Here is a 19488-nt window from a genome sequence, read left to right as displayed (position 1 = left end):
TTGTTTGCTCTGCTTTGCCTTTTTGTTTTGTTTTGAGGGCTAAGCTTATCTGGCTGCTCAAAGGCTTTTGCAAATGAGTGAGGCTTAAGCTCTTTCTCTGAGTTTTGTTACGTGGAACAGCAAGGTCCAGAGCCATCAAACTCCAGCACAGTACAGGACGTGAGCAGGTGAAACACAGTACAATGTGTAGTGCACATCGCTGAAGCCTTTGATGAATGTTCTTTTTAAGTGCTCAGTTGGATTTTAGCCTAAAGAAACAAAATAATAATTGAATGGCACATGATAAGAAAAAATTTTAAAACATTCTATCTGATGAGGAAGGTTGATTGCCTTGTTTCTCCAGAAGAATAATAAGCAGGTAATGAATGAAGTCTTTGTGATAAAATTTTGCTTTTATTATTATCCTTTGTAAGGATTTTTTAAGTCTCATCAAATGCTGAACTTTAAGGTATGTTCTGTTCTTCATTATAGTCTCATCTGTGAACATGCTCATTTATGGGCATGTTCTGTTCTTCACTATAGTCTCATCTGTGATGCATGCCTTTGTTAACCTTTAAAAAGGCCCCTCACTACCACTCTGGATGCCAATTTAGCACAGTTGTATTTTGCTACACAGTCCAATGTAATTAGGTTAATTAGTCATTTCCATTTAGCTTATTAGAAGGCTAGAAGTCCCTTTCCCTCATTTGGAAGATTAAATGTTGCAACTGTGTTCATTCCAGAGCTTGAAGAAAGTGTGTTTCAGACCAAGCCATGGCAACTGGGAGTCCTGATCACAGTGTAATTTGCCCGGTTTTGTGGTGACACCAGAGGGGGTAATGGGATTGGAGAAGGGTTAATGATGATACAAGCTGGGAAGAGGAGTGAAGTGACTGCCTGAAAGGAGATGAAAGTCAGTTCCTCAGCCCAGAGAGAAATAATTACAGTAGCTGCAGCTTTTCTCAGCCTGTCAAGAGCCCTCCTGCCGGCTACCCAGATGTCAAACTTTATTAATTGAGCACTTTCTAAGTGCCAGACAGCTTGCTAGGCCTAAGGCATACAAAGATGCCTAAGAAAGGTCTTGCCCACAGGGAACTCACTATCTTGTGGGAGTAACAGGCAAATGAACCAGCCATTGCAATTCAGTAACTGCAGGAGCCCTGAGAAAGCATAGGGGAGAGCTTTATAGTCTTCAAAGCACTTGTATCTACATTAGAGAAGGAGCTGAAGACAGTGATTACTTGCCTTCATTTTCCAAATGAGAAAATCAAAGCTCACAAAGGTTTAAAACCAGGTTCCAAATCATAAGAGGTGGAAATGGTATCAGAACTCTCATCTCCTGGCATCTCCACCACCATCGACTCACCACTCCATGCCACTTCTAAGCACAAATGAAGGTGCATTCCCTGCTCTAAGTGGTCAGGGTGACGCTAGGAAGCCACAGAAACTGTTTGAAGGGGCATGTAAAGGCAGGATGTGTTCATTTGCATGGGAAAAGAGCCTCAACAGGCCCAGGTCAAGTGTATATGTCCTTCTCCAGATCTACCTTCCCCTTGTCACCCAAAAAAACTCCTCTACTACTTGCAGTCACACTGGTTTTTATCATGCCCCACAATTTCCCCTCTCCAGACTCGGGCTCTTGTTGATCTTTCTGCATAAAATGCCCTTCCTTCTCTCTACCTCTATCTCAGTCCAACAGAATTCAGCATACCTATTACGGCCTCCCTCATCTCTTCTTTCTCCTTGACTTAGGACTGTGAGCTCCTGAAGGTGTGTATCTTTTTTGGTGTTGTTGTTCACCTTTGTATTCTCAAGAACATGTAATGGGCATTCAACAAATGTCAAGTGAGTGAATGAATGAATTCAAGTAGCAAGAATGCATTAAGCTCCTTAAAATGTATGGTACTGCAGTAGGTGCTTTGGACAGTTTAGTTTTTAATCTCATTAGAGAGACTAAGCATACAAGCCAAACTGGGAAATAATGGAAAGACTGCAGGTAACTAAGTGTCTGAGTTAGTGATGCTTACGTGGGCACTCTGAAGAAAGAGGATAGGCACCCACCCCAAAATTCTGTTCTGATGTCAAGGCCACACACATACCAAAGGGTATGAAATTTTTATTACTTAGATGATGAAGCTTTCTGGGGAAAGCAGGGGAGCTCTTGAGAGGTCTGAAAATGGCTTGGGAGAAAGCCAGGAAAGGAAACTGCCTTGGGTTTTTTGTGTTAGTTTGCAGGTTTATGTTAGATGAGGGTTCCTGTGTGCATGGGCAGGAGCTTACATGGTACAACTTGCTTCTAGCACCAAAGGAGGGAGTGACCAGGCTTACTTATTAGCTTGTCCAGATAAGGAGCAGAAGAGAAAGAGGGATGGATAAGGCTTAAAAGCTATTAGCAGTCCAACATTTAAAAATTGAGTCAGATTCTTTATTAAAGACATGAACTCATGAGTGGTTCTAAGTGGTTCACTTAAGGGGAGAAGGCTATGTGTCCTAGGTGAGAGAGGATGTATCTGAGGGAGACTGCTGATTTTGAACTGGACCTTAACAATGTGTAGAGTCTTAACAAATAATAATCATGACCAGCACAAGAAAAGGCAATAGAGTTTTGGTGAAGAAGAGAACAGCACCTCTCACATGGTAAAAATAGTGTCAACAAAGAATTGAGATGGAAATGAGTCTGGCACATTTCCAGGTTGGGCACAGGTATAACTTGAACAAAGGAGGGAAGTAAGATACCTGCTTAACTGGATGGGTTGGAGGGAAGCACTAAATGAAGAGGTTTGATTACCAAGTTATGCATTTAGACTTAATCCTTATGGAAGCTAGCAACTCATGGAAATTTTTAGAGTTGACATTAACACAAAGTCAGCAATTCTAGAGATGTTTTGAGAGAGGAATTGACAGGAGTTGCTGGCAGAGTGAGTATGGAGATGAAAGGGAGGAATCAGACTTAAAGTGTTTGGGCTTCATGACCAGAAAAGGCATGGTATTACTTCACACTCTTCTCTCCATGTAGTGCCCTGCAGAAAAGTGCTGCTCAGTCTCTGCTATGTCAGAGACTGAGAACCCAAACACTTTATTTGTTAACCCTTGCGCGTTGTTGGAGCAGTCTGCCGAAGGTCAGCTGATCAAAATCCTTCCGCTTCCTTGAGTTTACCTGGGGGGGAATCCAAGGCTCCAGACAAGAGAATAAATGAGCCAGAATTATGTCTATAATACCATCTTGTCCCTGACCCCCAACAAAATGCCTATTATAGCTTTCTGGAAAAACTGCATGTCAAAGAAAGATTCTCTGGAATTTCCCAGGCACTTTCATCAATGGAAGAATTCTGTAATCTGGATCGGGACATTGAGGGGTCTGCCAAGAGCTGGAAAAAGTTTGTGGAATCAGAATGTCCTGAGAAGGAGAAGTTCCCACAGGAGTGGAAGAACAAGACAGCCCTGCAGCGCCTCTGCATGATGAGGGCCATGCGGCCGGACCGGATGACCTACGCCATGCGGTAGGGAGTAGAGGCCAGTGGAAAGGCCCAGGGTAGGCATGGGGCAATCTTAACATGGCCCAGCTAGCAGGACTGAGCACAAAGGTCATGTGCTTGTAGTAATGGGAGCCTTAGTATAAACATCCACAACCCCATGAGGCCTGTTGCTCTGTTTACCATGTGTTTTCTTAATATCTAAGTGAACATTTTCAAAAAAGGTGCTCATTGACATCAGCATTAAGAGGGATGCTGGTCTCCTCAAATGTGGTAGGAGATAATGGAATCCAGAGAACAGAGGGAAAGATCCTCCTTAGCAAAAAGAACAGCTCCTTCATCACAAAAAAAAAAACAACAGGAGAGAAAGATAGGTATGGCTGTAGGTAAGGTGGCAGAGAATGGCAGAAAATTGAGGATTTTGTCTGATGACTTCTATTTTCTCTGAGAGGTAGGGAGGAAGATCATCAGTTGAGTTTGTGTGAAAGGGAACGTGGCAGAATTGGATATTTGAAGAGAGTGCAGAAGGCTTGAAACAGGATCTGTGAAAAATCAGAGGAAAGACTGGGTAGGAAACCCAAAGAATTTCAAGCAGCATTAAGGGCCCACCTACTTACTATCCCACATTTGTATTTGTGTCCTGCATTTGTACCAACCTTCACCATTGGATTATTTTCTACAGCAGCGTCCAACAGCCTAGATGTAGATTCAGAGTTAAGTCGATCTGAAGCACAGGTCATTTCAAGTTGGTATGTCAAAAAAGAGTTAGGCAGGGGATGTGAGAACATTGTCATAGGTCGTGCAACATATAGAGATGGAAAGCAGGTAAGTAGTTGCCTGGGACTAGAGGGTAGGAATAGGAATTATCTAAATAGTCATGAGTGATCTTGGTGGTATGATGAAGATGCTTTAAAACTGGAAGTTTTACAAAGTTGTACAATTCAGTAAATTTATTTAAAATTATTGCATAGTACATTTAAAATGGGTGACTTTTATGTTGTGTCAGGTATACCTTAATAAAGTTAAAAAAGAGAGAAGCTATAGGCCACAGAGTCTACACTGGATAGGAAAGAAATGAAGAGAGTAAGGGGATAATAGCAAAAACACCAAGAAACAAAAACAGGGAGGACAAAACGCTAAAAATCCTTCCTCTGTAGTGTGACACCAACACAGGCACAAAATAGGTGAAGTAAGGGTGAATTGCTAAATTGCTAATAGAATGTTTTGGCCAGAGTGGGATGTTTCCATGTAAGATCTCAGACATAGAAAAAGTTACCAAGTAATGACAATGAAGAGGGTGTGGCCATGGAATTAGGTTGCTGAAGTGGGGAAGAAATGAAGATCATTAAGAATCTGGAGGATTTTCCACATAGATGTTGATGTCACTCATGCTGGGGGAGAAAAAGTCCATGAGCCAAGTAGCCCCGCGTCCAGTGAGTGAGTAGAGTGACCAAAGGAATGACAGGTGACACTGATGTGCTGGGGTAGTGGGGATGCGGCGGGGAAGCTGATTTTCAACAGAGCCACGAGAGTGAAGTGATGGTTTGGAAACAGCAGTCATCAGTGGGCAGGACCATGACCCCACCTTCCAGTCCTGAGATAGGTCAGATGTAGGAGAATGAGCCTAACTGCGAAGGCTACAGGGAAGGTCATGTCATTGGGGAAGAGTTAAGGCCGGGAGTTGGGCGGGATGGTAAGTGGGTGTAGCTGCAAGGCTTTGCTTGTTTGGAAGGACCATTGGTAAGTGGAGTAAGATGAAAGGAAACACAGAGAATGATAGAACATGTGGGAATAGAACTTGAGGGCCTCTAATCTTAAGTAGGTAGAGAGGATCTCAGGGATACGAAGTAGGCAGGATTTAGCTGCTGTAAACTTCCAGAAGGCATTGGTCCTAGCAGTCTTCTCACGGACAGTAGTGATGTGGCTGGACACCCAGGCTTCACAGGGAAGTCAGCGCTGGCTTGGATGGATGGGGATTCAGGAGTCCTGATCTAGGTAAGCAGGCTGGCAACCAGCACATACGTTGTAAATGTTGACTGAATAGATAAGTAGCCAACTTGGAGTCAGTCCTAGCTCTGTAAGTACCAAGCCCATGACCTTGAGAACATCCTTCAATTTTCATAGGTCCTCCATTTCTCAAATGTTATTATTTTGTGACTGGTATACATATATGCACTTCTTTTTCTGGCAGAGACTTCGTTGAGGAGAAGTTAGGAAGCAAATACGTGGTGGGAAGAGCCCTTGACTTTGCAGCCTCATTTGAGGAATCAGGACCAGCCACTCCCATGTTTTTTATCCTGTCTCCAGGGGTAGACCCACTGAAAGATGTGGAAAATCAAGGTGAGGAAACCTCATTGTGGAGCTGAGGCTGCACCAGCCCCATGAATTTTCACTCTTTGCATCTGTCAGTGTCTCTCTTCTTGACTCAATGCTCATTATGCAATATTCCATATTTGCTAAACATACAGAAGTCAGAATCATTGCTGAACCAACAACAGAGGATCCTCAGCAGAGAAAGGACTTCTCTGGGCTGCATAAGGTAGAAGCCACAGTAACAGGCTCATGTGACCTTGTCCTGCCTGCCCCCCAGCCACCCACCCCTTCCCCTTAATTTAGCTGGAGCAATCTTTCTGAAATACAAGTATGAGCCTTTCACAGCTTCCTATTGCCCTCAGAATAAAGCACGAACTCCTTAATATGGCTGGCAGAGACCTGCATCCTCCAGGCCCCTCTATTTCTCCAGTCTGCCTTCCATTTTTAGTTTCCTGTTGCTGCTCTAAAGAATTGCCACAAAGATAGAGGCTTATAATAACACCAATTTGCTATGTTACAGTTCTGGAGGTCAGAAATCATAAATGGGTCTTACTGCTTCCCTCTTTTCCTTATAAGGATTCCTGATTACACTGGGCCCACTCCAACAATCCAGGATCATTTTAAATAAATTCCTTAAGATTTTCTAGATACAAGATTATATAATCTATGAATAGAGATAGTTTTACTTCTGTTCCAATCTGGATGCATGTTTATTTTTTTTTCTTGTCCAATTGCCCTGGCTAAAATTTCTAGTACAACATTAAATAGAAATTACAAGTTTGGATGTCCTTGTCTTGTTCCTGAGCTTAGGAGAAAATTATTCAGTCTTTATCATTATGTGTGATGTTAGCTGTGGGTTTTTTGTAGATGTCTTTTATCAGATTTATCAGATTGAGAAAGTTGCCTTCTGTTCCTCGATTGTTGAATTTTTTTCCTTTTATCATGAAAAAATGTTGGATTTTGTCAACTATCATTGAGATGGTAATATCATTTTGTCTTTTTTTCTATTAACATGGTATATTACATTAATTGATTTTTTGACATTAAACCAGCCTTACATTCCCACTTGGTCCTGGTATATAATCCTTTTTATATACTGTTAGATTTGATTTTCTAATATTTTTTGAGGACTTTTACACCTATATGCATAAGAGATATTGTCCTATTGGTTTTTTTGCCTTGTGATGTCTTTGTCCAGTTTCAATATCAGGATAAGACTTATAATGTACCCATCAGAATGAGTTAAGAAGCGTTGCTTCCTCTCCTATTTTTTTTGAAAGATTTTTGTGGAAGATTGATATTAATTATTCATGATTGGTAGAAGTCAGTGGTGAATCCAACTGGGCCTGAGCTTTCCTCATGGGGAGTTTTTTAATTACTAGTTTAATAGCTTCTCTTACTATAAGTCTATTCATAATTTCTACTTCTCCTTGAGTCAGTTTTGGTAATTTGTTTCTTTTCTAGGAATTTGTCCATCTGAATGATTGAATTTGTTGGCAAATACCTCCCAAACTTCGATGTTTATTTCCTCAATTGGCTATATTAATTTAAATACTGTTAGTAAAACTTTTTATTCCCTAAATTTTACATAATTTCTCTTAACTTCCCTCTAGGTAAACTGAGACTTCCATTTTCCAACTTGTACTAGCTACAGTTTTAATTTTACACAGTCAAGGATGAATATATATTCCTTCTTAATTTATTCCATCATTAATTTATTCATGCCTAGTATATGGTTAATTATAATATCTGAAAGCCATTAAATAGCATTTATATTATAATTAATAAGTACATGTGATTTGCTGCAGAAGAAAGTAAATGTACTAGGATTGCATTTCCTTCTTTATGAGTCCAATGTCATAATCCATAATCTCTTGGGGTCTCTCAACAAAGAATGTTCTCAGCATTAGAGACTCAAAGTCATGTGAAATTTTAGTTTGCTTTATATTTAGATGATGATTTTATTAGATTGCTTTTCATTTTTCCTGAAGTTTCTAAATGCTTTTCCCTTGTTCTTAAGAAAAGAAACAAATGCCCCCTCTACCATTACCACTATCATCTCACACTTATTATTGTATGTATAGAAAACTATCCACTTTATTCTTCTTGAAAATGCTTTACCTAGAGCCCACTTATATCCGGTATTAAAACAGATGAATTGCATTTAGCCTCCTAAGAAATTATCACCCTGGGGCTTCTTTTCTTTATATTCTAGTTTAGTTCTACTGTCTTTGTCTTTTATTTTCAGTTTTCACCCTACTTTTCCTAGCATAAGCCATCCAAAAAGAACCATGGGAAGGAAAACTGCTGAATCCTTGGGTGCGTAAAAAGGCTTCAATTTTGCCCATATACCTGTTTGATAGTTTTGTTAGGTCCAAAATAATTTTACTCAAAATGTGGCCACAATGCTCAATATCTCCTGGAAATCAGTTTTGTTCATGTGAGGTCATATGCCAGTAGGATGCTCAGTCACACCTGAGCCCTCCTGACCTAAGGCATTTCACAAGCAGTTCCTTTTATCTGAAATACCTCTCCCCAGCTCTTCAACAGTTCAATGTCTATTCATCCTGCAGGTCAGCCTCTCCTGATCTTCTCCCTGCAAAATTTGGTTCCCCATTATACATGTATTTGCTTCAGAGCATTTAATATAATTCTAATTAAAATCTTTTATAATTTTAATGTATGTTTTCCTACCTGCTTGTCACTAAAATCTTGATGTCATCTTGCTCATCATTTTTAACTAGTGCCTAAAAGTGTAACTAGCACAGAGAATGTGCTCAATAAATACTTGTTGAATGAATTAACGAACAAATGAATGAATGAACATCATAAGAACTGTTGTCATAGCTGTTATTCCTGACTTCCACTTCCGTAGAGTTTTGTATTTCTTCTGTCCTCTGGAGGTTTTATTCCTTTCATATTGACCAATCTGGTGTCCTCATTCTTATTTAACATTTTCCTTTATGGAAGCTTTTATATGCCCTATTTATGAACAATTCCCTATTGTTCTTTGTCACTTGACCTCCAACTATTCCATCATGTAGTTTGAAGCTTCCTGTCATTTCCAACAAGCTGACCCTTCCTGGATCCATATTGGTTATCTGCCTCTGAATACATTATCTCAGCCCTGTCCTTGCCTTAATGTTAGTGCATATTTGCTTACCAGAGGCAATACTGGTGTTCATCAGCGAGAGATTGCCCAGGCACCTGTGCCTCTTTCTCTCTCTCTTCCTCCATCCTTGCCTTCTCAATGGTTGGTTTATTTTCTAATTCACCCATTTAAAACATATGCTTGGGTGACATCCATGTTTTCTGCATCTTGTTTCTCATCAGTTTACCTGATGGGTTCTTATTCTCAAGTTTGGAATCTACATGAATGACACAAATGCATTCCTCTTTCTCTCTAGCCCCAGCTCAAGTAGACTTATGGCCTCTACACTCAGGCAGAGCCTGTGTATCAGACAGTTCCCTGCTTTACTCCGTTTACACTCTTACAAACCTTAGTATCCTTTCTCATCTTTGCATATGTGATTTATGTCCTTAACTCCTTCTCTTCTCTATCCTTTTGTTCCCTCATCCTCATTCCATCCCCCCACCCACTAGGCACAAACCTACGACAGAAAAATTCGGAATATGATTTTGGGAGTTCTCTAAGCCCCTGAAGCTCATCCACTGACCTGCAATTGGAAACCTGTACTTTTCTGGCACTTTGTGCCTCTTGGTCTCCTCCAGGGTTTTCCTTCCTCAACAATTTTGAAAGAGAAGAGGAAGAGGAGAAGGAGAAAATTCCATCCACCCTTCTTGGCCTCTGTGTTAACATGAAACCTACCCCGTCTATTCCCACTGTTTCCCCACTTTTCCCTCTCGGATTAACCCTTTAGCAGCACTTTCTCTGTCTTTTCTCATCACCTTCTTTCTGAATCAGCCACACTTGCATATCGGCACATTGGTGGTTGCTCTTGCTTCATCTAACAGCACTCACTCATCGCTTCCAATGCCCATCGTACCTTCCTCCTAGGGTTACTGTAAGGATAAATGCAAAACCTCAGGTGGGGATGTAAGACCTCCCGGCCTTATTCCCGTCTGCGCTTCCCCCCCGGCAAGAAAACGAGGGCCACGGTAGATCGATGCAACAAGCAAGAGGTTTATTATTCCAGCTAGCTGGGGTCCAAGTGTCTGCCCGACACAGCAGGTTTCAACAAGGACCCAGACCACTCAAAGCCAAGGGTTTATATAGCATTTTCAAAGCACTTAACTCATAGTAATTTTCCACAGCTACGCATTATTTTTGCAAGTCACACATCCTGGGGGTTAAGCAAGAGCAAGATAAGACCACTCCTCAATTGTTAGGGCAGTACCGCATGATAAGCTGACCAGTGTCGCAACCGCCCACAGCTTGGTATGCACGATTAGTTGACCAAGGGTCACAGCCGCCCACAACCCGGTGTTCATGATTAACTTGTTTTTCAAGCCTTACCCAGTTTCGGTTCTTCTTTCTAAGTCACATACTCAGAAAATGGCTTCTCGGCCCTTAAGATGGCTACTCTTATGTTAACCTATTCCCATTCTTACAGGGAAAGGCTTTTAAATGTTAAAAGCACAGTGGTATCGTACGGCATGATAATGAAGATGAAAATTTGTTCTCTAGACAGACAGCTCGGTCTGCCCTTCTTTTCCATCCTGCTGCCATACCCTTTGCTAGCACAGCTCTGTCTTGAGCCCTCCACAAAGAGGGCCCCCCCCCTTTCCACCCTAACACAGCACCTTCTCTGGTCTTGCTTTAACCTGACTCCAGCACAGTCTTGCTTGGTCTCCATCCTCCTTTGTTCAGCTACCAGGCTTTGCCAAAACAATCCTGTTATCTCCATTTTGTGATCAGAAAAAGCTCTATCTACCATCTTTGCTGTCCACTGCCTCTTTTTTCTCTTTCCAACATGCGGGTCAAAACTGTTAGCTCACTTTGACTTTTATAAGCCTACTACCAGGTGTGTCCAGAGAAAGAGTTTTCAATTTTGTCTTTGCAGCCAGATTATCAACACTTTGCTTAGAGTCTCTTTTTCATTGCTCCTGGCCTCTTTCTCTTGTCTTTAACAGTCAGTTGAAAGTTGATCAGGTTGGAGCATGTGCGGTGTTTAGAAAGCAGATTTGAGATTGGCAGAGCATCATGTTCTGTGTTGAGAGAGACTCATTTGGTCATGTGCTAAGGAGCAGGAGAGCAAACAGAGAGGTAACAACTGAGGATACAAGAAGAGACGGTATTCAGAAGACAGATGAGTGGCAGGCAGGGAGGACACCTCTTCCATCAGGGAGGCACAGAGATGGAGACGTAATAGGGGTGTGCAGAGATGCACACAATATGGCAGTGAGTTGAAGGAATGTCTGCCTGATGGCATGTGTTTTCTCAGGGAGTAGAAAGTGAAGCAAACTGCTGACAGTGAAAAGGGTGAGATCCCTTAGGAATTTTAAAGAAAGGGGATTTCTGGGTACATGAAAAGATTACCAAGCAGCACTGGGGTTGAAAATCATGAATTTTTGATGGTTCCAATTCACCAAATGTATTCCTTTTCTCTTTTATTAATACTAGATTCACTCAGGATTGAGGTTTTATAAACAATTGGGCAACACAGAAGTAGAAGAGGGCAATGGAGTTGAAGATCTTGTGAGATCATCATTCCAATTAAAGATTAAGGATTATTGGGTCCACATTAAATTAGGAGGAAGGTAAATGTGAAGAGTAGAAAAAATAGAGGAACCAGTAGACTGGACATTTCACTGAAGTATAATATTAGGTGAGGAGGGAGTAAGAGAATGAACTATCTGGAAAGTAGGAAGTTATAGTCATAAGTAGACATGAAGAAATAATGTTTTAGACATGGGACGGTTCTCAGTGAATAAAGGCTTGGGTGCAGCCATTGGGAGTGGGAAACAGAAATGGAATGGAGTTAAATTCTTTGAAGATGAGAAAGCTTGAGGCTGGATGTTGGCTGAGTCATCCATAGTGACATTAACATTTACCGAGATAATGATGAAATAGGAAGTATGGAAGATTTTCCAGCAAGTTCCAAATCCCCTAATAAACATGAATCTCACTGGGAGGTGAGAAGGCATGGAACATGTTTGGAGATAATGTAAGCAGATGATATGTGCTTTAAAAGAGAAAGGGTTTTTATATGAGGAACAAGAGGAAATAGCCTACAAGGAACAAGAGTAGACTAGAAACAGGTCTGCCTTCCACCCAGCCCCACCAGCACGTGGACCCAGGGAGAGGGCCACGGAAGCTGCACTGTCCTCAAAGTGATGATGGGGTTCTTGTTTGCGGAGCCGAAGAATGAGCTTCACAAACAATCAAGGTAGGAGAGCAAGGTACAGGCTTTTATTTAGAGATAAAGTGAGAGAATAGAGCTCCAGGCTCACGCCAGGAGGGGACAAGAGAGTCCGTAGTGGTGCGTTGCCTAGGGGGTTTTATAGACAGTTGAGGATTTTTCGAGAACATGAAAAAAACTTAGGGGTGTGGACTTGTTAAGTGGTCTCTGAATATTTAGAATTAACTTAACACAAGCAACTTCCTCTGATGATTTCTCCCTGAGATACCAGCATCTTGGTCTGGGGGCACAGGAAACAAGGCCACCTGCTCAGCCCCCCAAGGTGGGCTGAGGTATTGTTTGCTAAAGAGTAAGTTAAGAATTTCTGATGTCTTAATTTCTTGGGTATTAAAATGCAATCTTATCTTTAAGGTGGAATCCTTTCTGCCTTTTACTGTGTTGTTTATGCCTGGGCTTACTTGCTAAATTAGTTGCCCAGTTTGCAAAATCACTTCATCAGATCTGAAGGAGGAAAGACAGCACATAGGCCTGGGCCTTTTGGTTTGCTAAAGAGAACCTTACACATGATTATAAATGGTTAGCATAATAAAACATGTGCTACTCTTCTTTGTCTGGGGAACATTAACTGATTTCACTGAAGAATGATTCAAGAGCTCAATGTTTAACATAGAGTTTTAGCTGGGGGGTTTCCTTGCATGCAGTTACATTGCTCTGACTGCAGATATCCCACCCTGCCCCCTCCGGAGGCCCTCACCCTACTCTGACTACACCCACTCAAAAGTACTGAAGGTGAAGGGTACACAAGGTGAAGATGTCAAGGTTTACAACGGGGCACCATTGTGGGTAACGCCACCATAGGGAAAGTTGAAAAGAAGATCAGAAACAAAAAGATGAGTTAAAGGCCGTGGGAGTGGGAGGGGGGTGGAACCCATACCTCAAAGTATATGTGAAGGTAGAAACCCAAGTGAGTGTAGTTGGCTAGATGACCCAGCAAGGCATCTTGAGGGCCTCAACTTGCAAAACAGAAGGGCTCTGCAAGATGGCCACAGCACGTCACAAGGCCCGCGTGCCGCGCCGTCATCTCCAGCTGAGTGTCCGGTCAGTTGAGAACCGCACCGGTCTCCCCGTTCTCCACATCTCCGGCATCCATTGCTTTGTCCTCAGGCTCCTCATTATGCCTCAAGCCTAGATTAATGCAAACTGACTCTAGCTGGCCTGCGTGGTGCTAGATTTTGCCTCAACAGTCCTCCCACTCTGCAGTTTTCAAACTAATCTTTATTAAGCCCCATTTATCCCATATCTTGCTAATAAAGAAAAGAAATAGGCTCTTTGGTGAGTAGAAATGTCACCAAGGCTATCTAATAATCCCAGCACCTTTTATCCTGGTATTTTCTCGAATAAATTGTTTATATCCCTTGTTCTAAAGTGCCAACTAGGATTTTTTGGATTTAATAAGGGTATGTCTTGGGGTCAGATTCATCTCAGTTGAATCTGTAATAACTATTCCTCACTACAAAAAGTTATCATGCTGCTTTGTCATATACAGTGGAAGGAGATGCTGTATTTTTCTCAGTACTTAAAAGAAATATCCAAATTAAGAGTTTTCTTTAAATTTTCTTACAAGTATCAAATGGTGTCTTCAATTTTAGTTCCCCTGAAAGTACATTTTTGAAGTACAGATTTTTTTTTCCCCTTTTTAAATTTCTCCTTTTTTCTCTTGTATACTTCATCTCCCTAGAAAAAAATCACTCAATGATCCCTTCCTGGTATTAAACACTTTTATGATCCTTTTATCTGAAACATATTATAGTTTCCCTACACTTCATCCTATAGGGCTGTTCACAGTGTCCAAGCAGAATTAGGCGTCTATATGAAGGTCATTTCTTCCTTTGTGTGAAGTTTTTCTGGGGCTTCCAGAACAATGCATGAGCACTGGCCTCACTCCAATGATACGGCTGTGATATTTGTGTTGGTGTAGCAGTTTCCATACTCCGTTCCTGACACCAGCAACCCTTTATCTAGATATACTTATATGTGTACAGCCAAGCCCCTCCTTTTCTTGCCTCTTGCCTCTCTTTACTCTAATTCATGCAAAACAATGAGCTAAAACATTTCCAGGTGTTGGAAATAAGAGGGGAGTAGGTTAATTCTACATAAAGTCCAGGAAGTCATAACTCCCTGAATCCTGCCCCTACTGGCCACACCTCCCAGTAAAGTTCCAGGGAAAATATATATTCAGAGGACAAAGCAAGTCAGCAGACGCCACACTCCCATGCTTGCTACCCTTTGAGCCTTTTCATTCTGTAGGTAGTGAACCAATGTGTGGTCCTCACATGAAGCTGCACCAAAAATCGACAGCATGTCTACCCATTCTTGTAGATGAAGTGAAGAGCGGCGGATGAAGCAGTTTTGGTCTAGACAAGGGCTTCCTTTTACATGGGAGCAAAGAGCCTGGAGATATAGCCCCCACGCCCACCCCACCATGAAGGAAAGGGGCTGGTATCTGAGGCTCAGGATATGGATTCAGGCATGCCTGTGTTTGGGGAGTGGTGTGGAGATGTGCACTGCCTTATGAACATGCACCAACACAGATCAATAGACACAAGAGATAATCATAACAACCCCATGCTCCTTTCAGGTAGAAAACTCGGATACACCTTCAACAACCGGAACTTCCACAACGTGTCTCTGGGGCAAGGACAGGAGGCAGTGGCTGAGGCTGCCCTGGACCTGGCCGCCAGGAAGGGTCACTGGGTTATTTTGCAGGTATGCTCCCTCTGCCCTGGTGGGGGTCGTGCTTGACCCTAAAACCCTCTGGACCTCACATCACAATCTCTGGGCTCCTTTCCTCACTCATCTACCTTTCCCTCTACACCCCCACCCCTTTGGCTTGCTGGTTTCTCTTTCCATTTGTCCTCCTTCCTGTGTTGTCTTCCTCACCCCACCTCCTGATGACTCCTCTTTGCCCCCACCCCACACAGGCTTCCGCCACTCTTGTTTACATGGAAGCTGATGCCTGTTTTGATACACGCTCAGGACACTGGCGTGCAGTTAAAGACCAAGGAAGCCAATTCTTTTTTCAGCTTTTGATGTTTTCCCGTGCATTTCAGGAAATTGTCCTCTACTGTACCTTTCTATTGTGTTACACATTATATGTCCTTCATTACCTGTGCAACCAGAACATCACACTTCTAACTAGAAGTTACCCTCTTCACTGACAGTTCATGTTGGTGCATGGAAATCTGGCCATTTCACTGAATGCGTATAGGAAATAAAGGCTACCCCCTCTTCTATCATGGCCTGTCCCTTATTCCTGATCTATGCTGCATGGATACTGTGGCCGTGGTAGAACAAGTGGCTTACTTCTGTTTTCCTCCATAACACCCTACAAACCTCTATTTGAGTGCCCGTGGCTATGTTGAAATGATTTAGTAAATATATGAGTATGTCCTTGCCTACATGTCCTTAGGGAGAGCTATGTTTCTGAATCACCTTTTAGCACCCAGCACACTACCAGGAACATAGTAAGCACTCAACAAAAGCCTGTTGGGAAAAATAATCATTGAAGAAATCAATGAAACAAAAAATAAATGAAAAAAAGGAAAACAAAGTTACTCCATCCTCTCCTGGCTTTAGTTACCAGAAACTTCCTCTGGCTCCTGACCCGTTACAGCATCACATCTTGCTGCGGGGTTTCCATCCAAATCAGCCTATTATTAATTTGAAGCCTAGCAACTGAGGGATCTGCCATTCCCTGGGACTCTTTTTCCAGCATCAGTGGGGATATCAGGTGAAAAGATAACAACAGCTGGGGTCCTGCTCCCTCCCATGTGATCAGCATGGTGCTGGGCAAGTGTGTCCCCCACAACCATCTCAGGATCATTTGCCAGAGAACCCCCTTCTGGGCCCTGGCACCTTTGGGAACCCAGCCATTCAGACAATGAACAGAGTGTCTTGCCCTCCAGCACATATTGGCAGCGCAGGGCCCCCACATGCACATTGATGTGGTTTCCTGAGAGCTGTCCAAGATCAAATCCAGAAACTGAATTCCTGAGGAAACAGAGCACTCATCTGTGGGTCTCCAGTCCTGCCCAGCTGACCGAGTCCTGGCCCTCCAGGCAGCCCACTAAAATCTCGACTCCAACAGAATGATTATAAATGAATTCTTTAACAAATTTTCATTTCAGTAACCACTACTAACTCAGAGCATTTTATTGTATAGAAACCTTTCAAATACATTCCCTGTAGTTATTTGCAGCAACTCTGTGATATAAGTATGGCAAACATTATTGTTACTTCTCTTTTCATAGAAGAGAAAGCAGCAGTCAGAAACCAGATTGCTCGGCCAAGTAGTGTGCTCTGGGCCAATGTGTGTATTTAAGGCTCTCTGAGTGGCTGTCCTCAAATATCTATCGAGGAGCTTTCATCTGCCATCCTAATGAAACATATTGCAATGAAGGAAAGTGACTATCCTTACTGGCGTGAACGTGCATTCTGCAAAGTAGTGCTGAGAAATAGATGGAGGTTCAGATAGACAGGCAGACAGCAGACAGGAACCAGATGGCGGCTGGAGGAGCACGGCTCTAAGAGCACACAAAGGCGCTCGGGCTTGGAGTAGGGAGTCCTCCCTGAATGCACACAGCAGCATCTGTGTGTTTTGAGAAGATAAGTCTGTCAACAATTAGCAGAATGGTTGGGAGAAAGAGAGAGAGGAGTGGAGAGAGCTAGCTAGCAGAAGCTTAAGTCAGTGCTTTTCAAATTTTAACATGCGTACAAATCACTGGAGGATCTTCTTAAAATGCACTGATTCAGTAAGTCTGGGGGACAAGGAGTCTGCATTTCTAACTAGCTCCCAGGTAATGCCAAAGTGCAGGTCCATGGACCCCACTTTTGAGTATTAAGGGCTCAAATAAGCAGGTATCAGATATGAGAATCTGCACTTGGAATGTAACTGCGTGTTAGACTCAAAGTGTGGCCCCCAGACCAGCAGCATCAGCATCACGGGGACCTTGCTGGAAATGCAGATCTCAGGCCCCACCTCAGACCTGCTGAATTATACACACTGGGGCGGGGCCTGATAATCTGTTTTAACACGCCCTTCAGGAGCCTTGGATACATAGTCAAGTCTGAGAGCACGGTGTTAGATTTAGGACAGGGATGCGGTTCAACTGAAGGATACTAGATGGCCCCATTACTGAGAGCCCCAAGACTCATGCTGCCATGTGACTCACTTGACGCTAGGGCCAGGTCCCTCCTGGAGCTGCCTTCCCCAAACCATTCATTGCAAACAACAAAGCAGAGGCCTGCACTGAAGGGGGTCCTTCCTTCCCACCAGAACATCCACCTGGTGGCCAAGTGGCTCAGCACCCTGGAGAAGAAGCTGGAGGAGTACAGCGAGAACAGCCACCCAGAGTTCAGGGTCTTCATCAGTGCGGAGCCTGCGCCCTCCCCTGAGGGTCACATCATCCCCCAGGGCATCCTGGAGAACTCCATTAAAATCACCAATGAGCCTCCCACGGGCATGCATGCCAACCTGCACAAGGCCCTGGACAACTTCACCCAGGTGAGGCCCCAGGTGGGAGGGAAGAGGAGCGCCCACCTGCAAAGAGCAGATTCAAGCCAGGTGGGAGACAAGCGTGCAGCCGGGAGCAGGGATGGAGCTACTGGGCTGTGGAGCAACTGGGCCCCTGCACAGCTGACTCCTCCCAGTGCCTGCTGAATACAACCAACTCTCAATTCCCAGTATGCCTGGGAGAGCCAGGCTTAGGCCTTTCACTGGAAAAACTCTGGGGGAGCTTTCTGTAAGGCTACATGTTAATTAAATATCCCAAGTTGGAGAGGGCAAGTTGCTATAAACCTAATTGACATGCTATGTCAGTCACACGCTTACGACTAAGCATACTACCTTCAAGAAGGAGGTTGATGCTCATGTTCTGGTGATAAGAATTGATATCTGCATGCATCTTGAGTATCATTTTCCTAAATGGGCCTTGCCTAAACTCCTAGATACTCCATACCAGAGGCCAGAACTGCTAAATTTTCTAGATGTTATATTCACATAAGGGAAATACACATTCTTAACTTGAAATCTACAGCCTTCTTTACAGAAGGTGTAGCTGGGTCCAAGAAAAGATTTCTTTCCTGAACGGCATTGGGCTGCATGACAATGTGAATGCACATAATACCACTACAGTATACACACTTTAAATAGTGGAGATGGTACATTTTATATGATGCATATTTTATCACAGATTTTTAAAAGTTGAAAAAAAAAGGCAGTGAGCTGTACTGGAAAGCCAGCTGAAGGAAGCCCCCAGGCACAAGGACAAAGAGGCACACCTTCAAATGCTGAGACTGGTGACAGCAGCACAAAGTCAGAATAAAACAACCATTGCTAATCAGCAGGGCCCTCAGGGAAGCAGGAATAAAAGAGTTCAGCTCTGCATTTGTCCCTTAAATGGTTAAAATGGGGCTTGGGAGGAACAGGAGCTGCTGGCTTTTCCTAGTTCCCACTCTTGGGTTTATCTCCTGGCATACCTGACATTGTCTTGACGCTCAGGCAGCTGGGAAGACAGTCCAAGAGCTGCCGGCTTCTCCTGGTTCTTCTATGCCTGCCACAGGTGGCTGTTTGGGCATCTATAGCCATCGTCCGTAGCTCATTCAGAGAAAGGAGATTGACTTATGAGTGTATACATCCTTCTCAAGCATTTTAATTGTTCCATTCTGCTTTTCCACATGCCCTGGAGCAGAGGCCCTGGTGTGACACTCATGCTCCTCACTGTGTGCCTTCTAAGCCCCCTTTTAACCATTTAAGGGACAAATGCAGAACTGAGCTCTCTTTCTTCCTGCTTCCCTGACAGCTGTCAGGGGTTGATTGTTTTCTTCTGACTGAGTGTGCCCCTGTCGGCCAGTTTCAGTGTTTGCGTGCCTTCTTGTCTTTGCACTGAGAGGCATTTTTCAGAAGGATCCAGTTTCTTCAAATGTGTCAAAAGTAACAAAGCAGGCATCCTCCAGCTCTGGGGAACAGCTCTGTCCAGAAAGCAGTCCTAGGTCCCTGCTCGCACTGGACACTGACTTTGTCCTCTGCACCACTTCTGACCTTTCTTCTCCATGCCTCTGTGCCAAATATGGTACCAAAGGCACCAGGATGACCCCCACATATCCAGAGAGAGGTAGACTGTCGTGGGCCCTCCACAGCCAAACCAGACCTACCAGGAGCTTAACCGGCTTGTCTCCTCTGCTCCTCCTGCCCATGTGAGCAAAGTGCAAGGACCAGCTGCTGGTAGGAACACCAGGCCTGACCCTGATGAGCGTGCATGAGCTTTGGAGGCGCCTCTCTTGGGCTCCACCTGCAACATCTTGCTCCTTGCTGAACATACAGGGTCTCACTCAGGGGAAAT

At 43.4% G+C, this 19488-nt stretch overlaps 1 protein-coding gene across 17 annotated transcripts in view; it reads left to right on the top strand.

Annotated features, from left to right (window-relative positions):
• DNAH9 (dynein axonemal heavy chain 9) overlaps nt 1–19488 on the top strand; it is a 352680-nt gene that overhangs the window by 292986 nt on the left and 40206 nt on the right. For all 17 annotated transcript variants that reach the window (XR_008997155.1, XM_057500838.1, XM_057500837.1 and 14 more), the window contains 4 exons: nt 3286–3479; nt 5644–5792; nt 14727–14854; nt 17424–17651. Coding sequence is in view for 16 of the 17 variants with exons in the window: in XM_057500838.1 (XP_057356821.1) it covers nt 3286–3479; nt 5644–5792; nt 14727–14854; nt 17424–17651 (699 nt within the window). In the remaining variant the exon portion in view is untranslated. The remainder of the gene's footprint in view (nt 1–3285; nt 3480–5643; nt 5793–14726; nt 14855–17423; nt 17652–19488) is intronic.

The sequence above is a fragment of the Manis pentadactyla genome, chromosome 4 (assembly GCF_030020395.1).
Source record: "Manis pentadactyla isolate mManPen7 chromosome 4, mManPen7.hap1, whole genome shotgun sequence".
Classification (NCBI taxonomy): domain Eukaryota; kingdom Metazoa; phylum Chordata; class Mammalia; order Pholidota; family Manidae; genus Manis; species Manis pentadactyla.
This window is presented reverse-complemented; position numbering and strand designations above follow the sequence as displayed.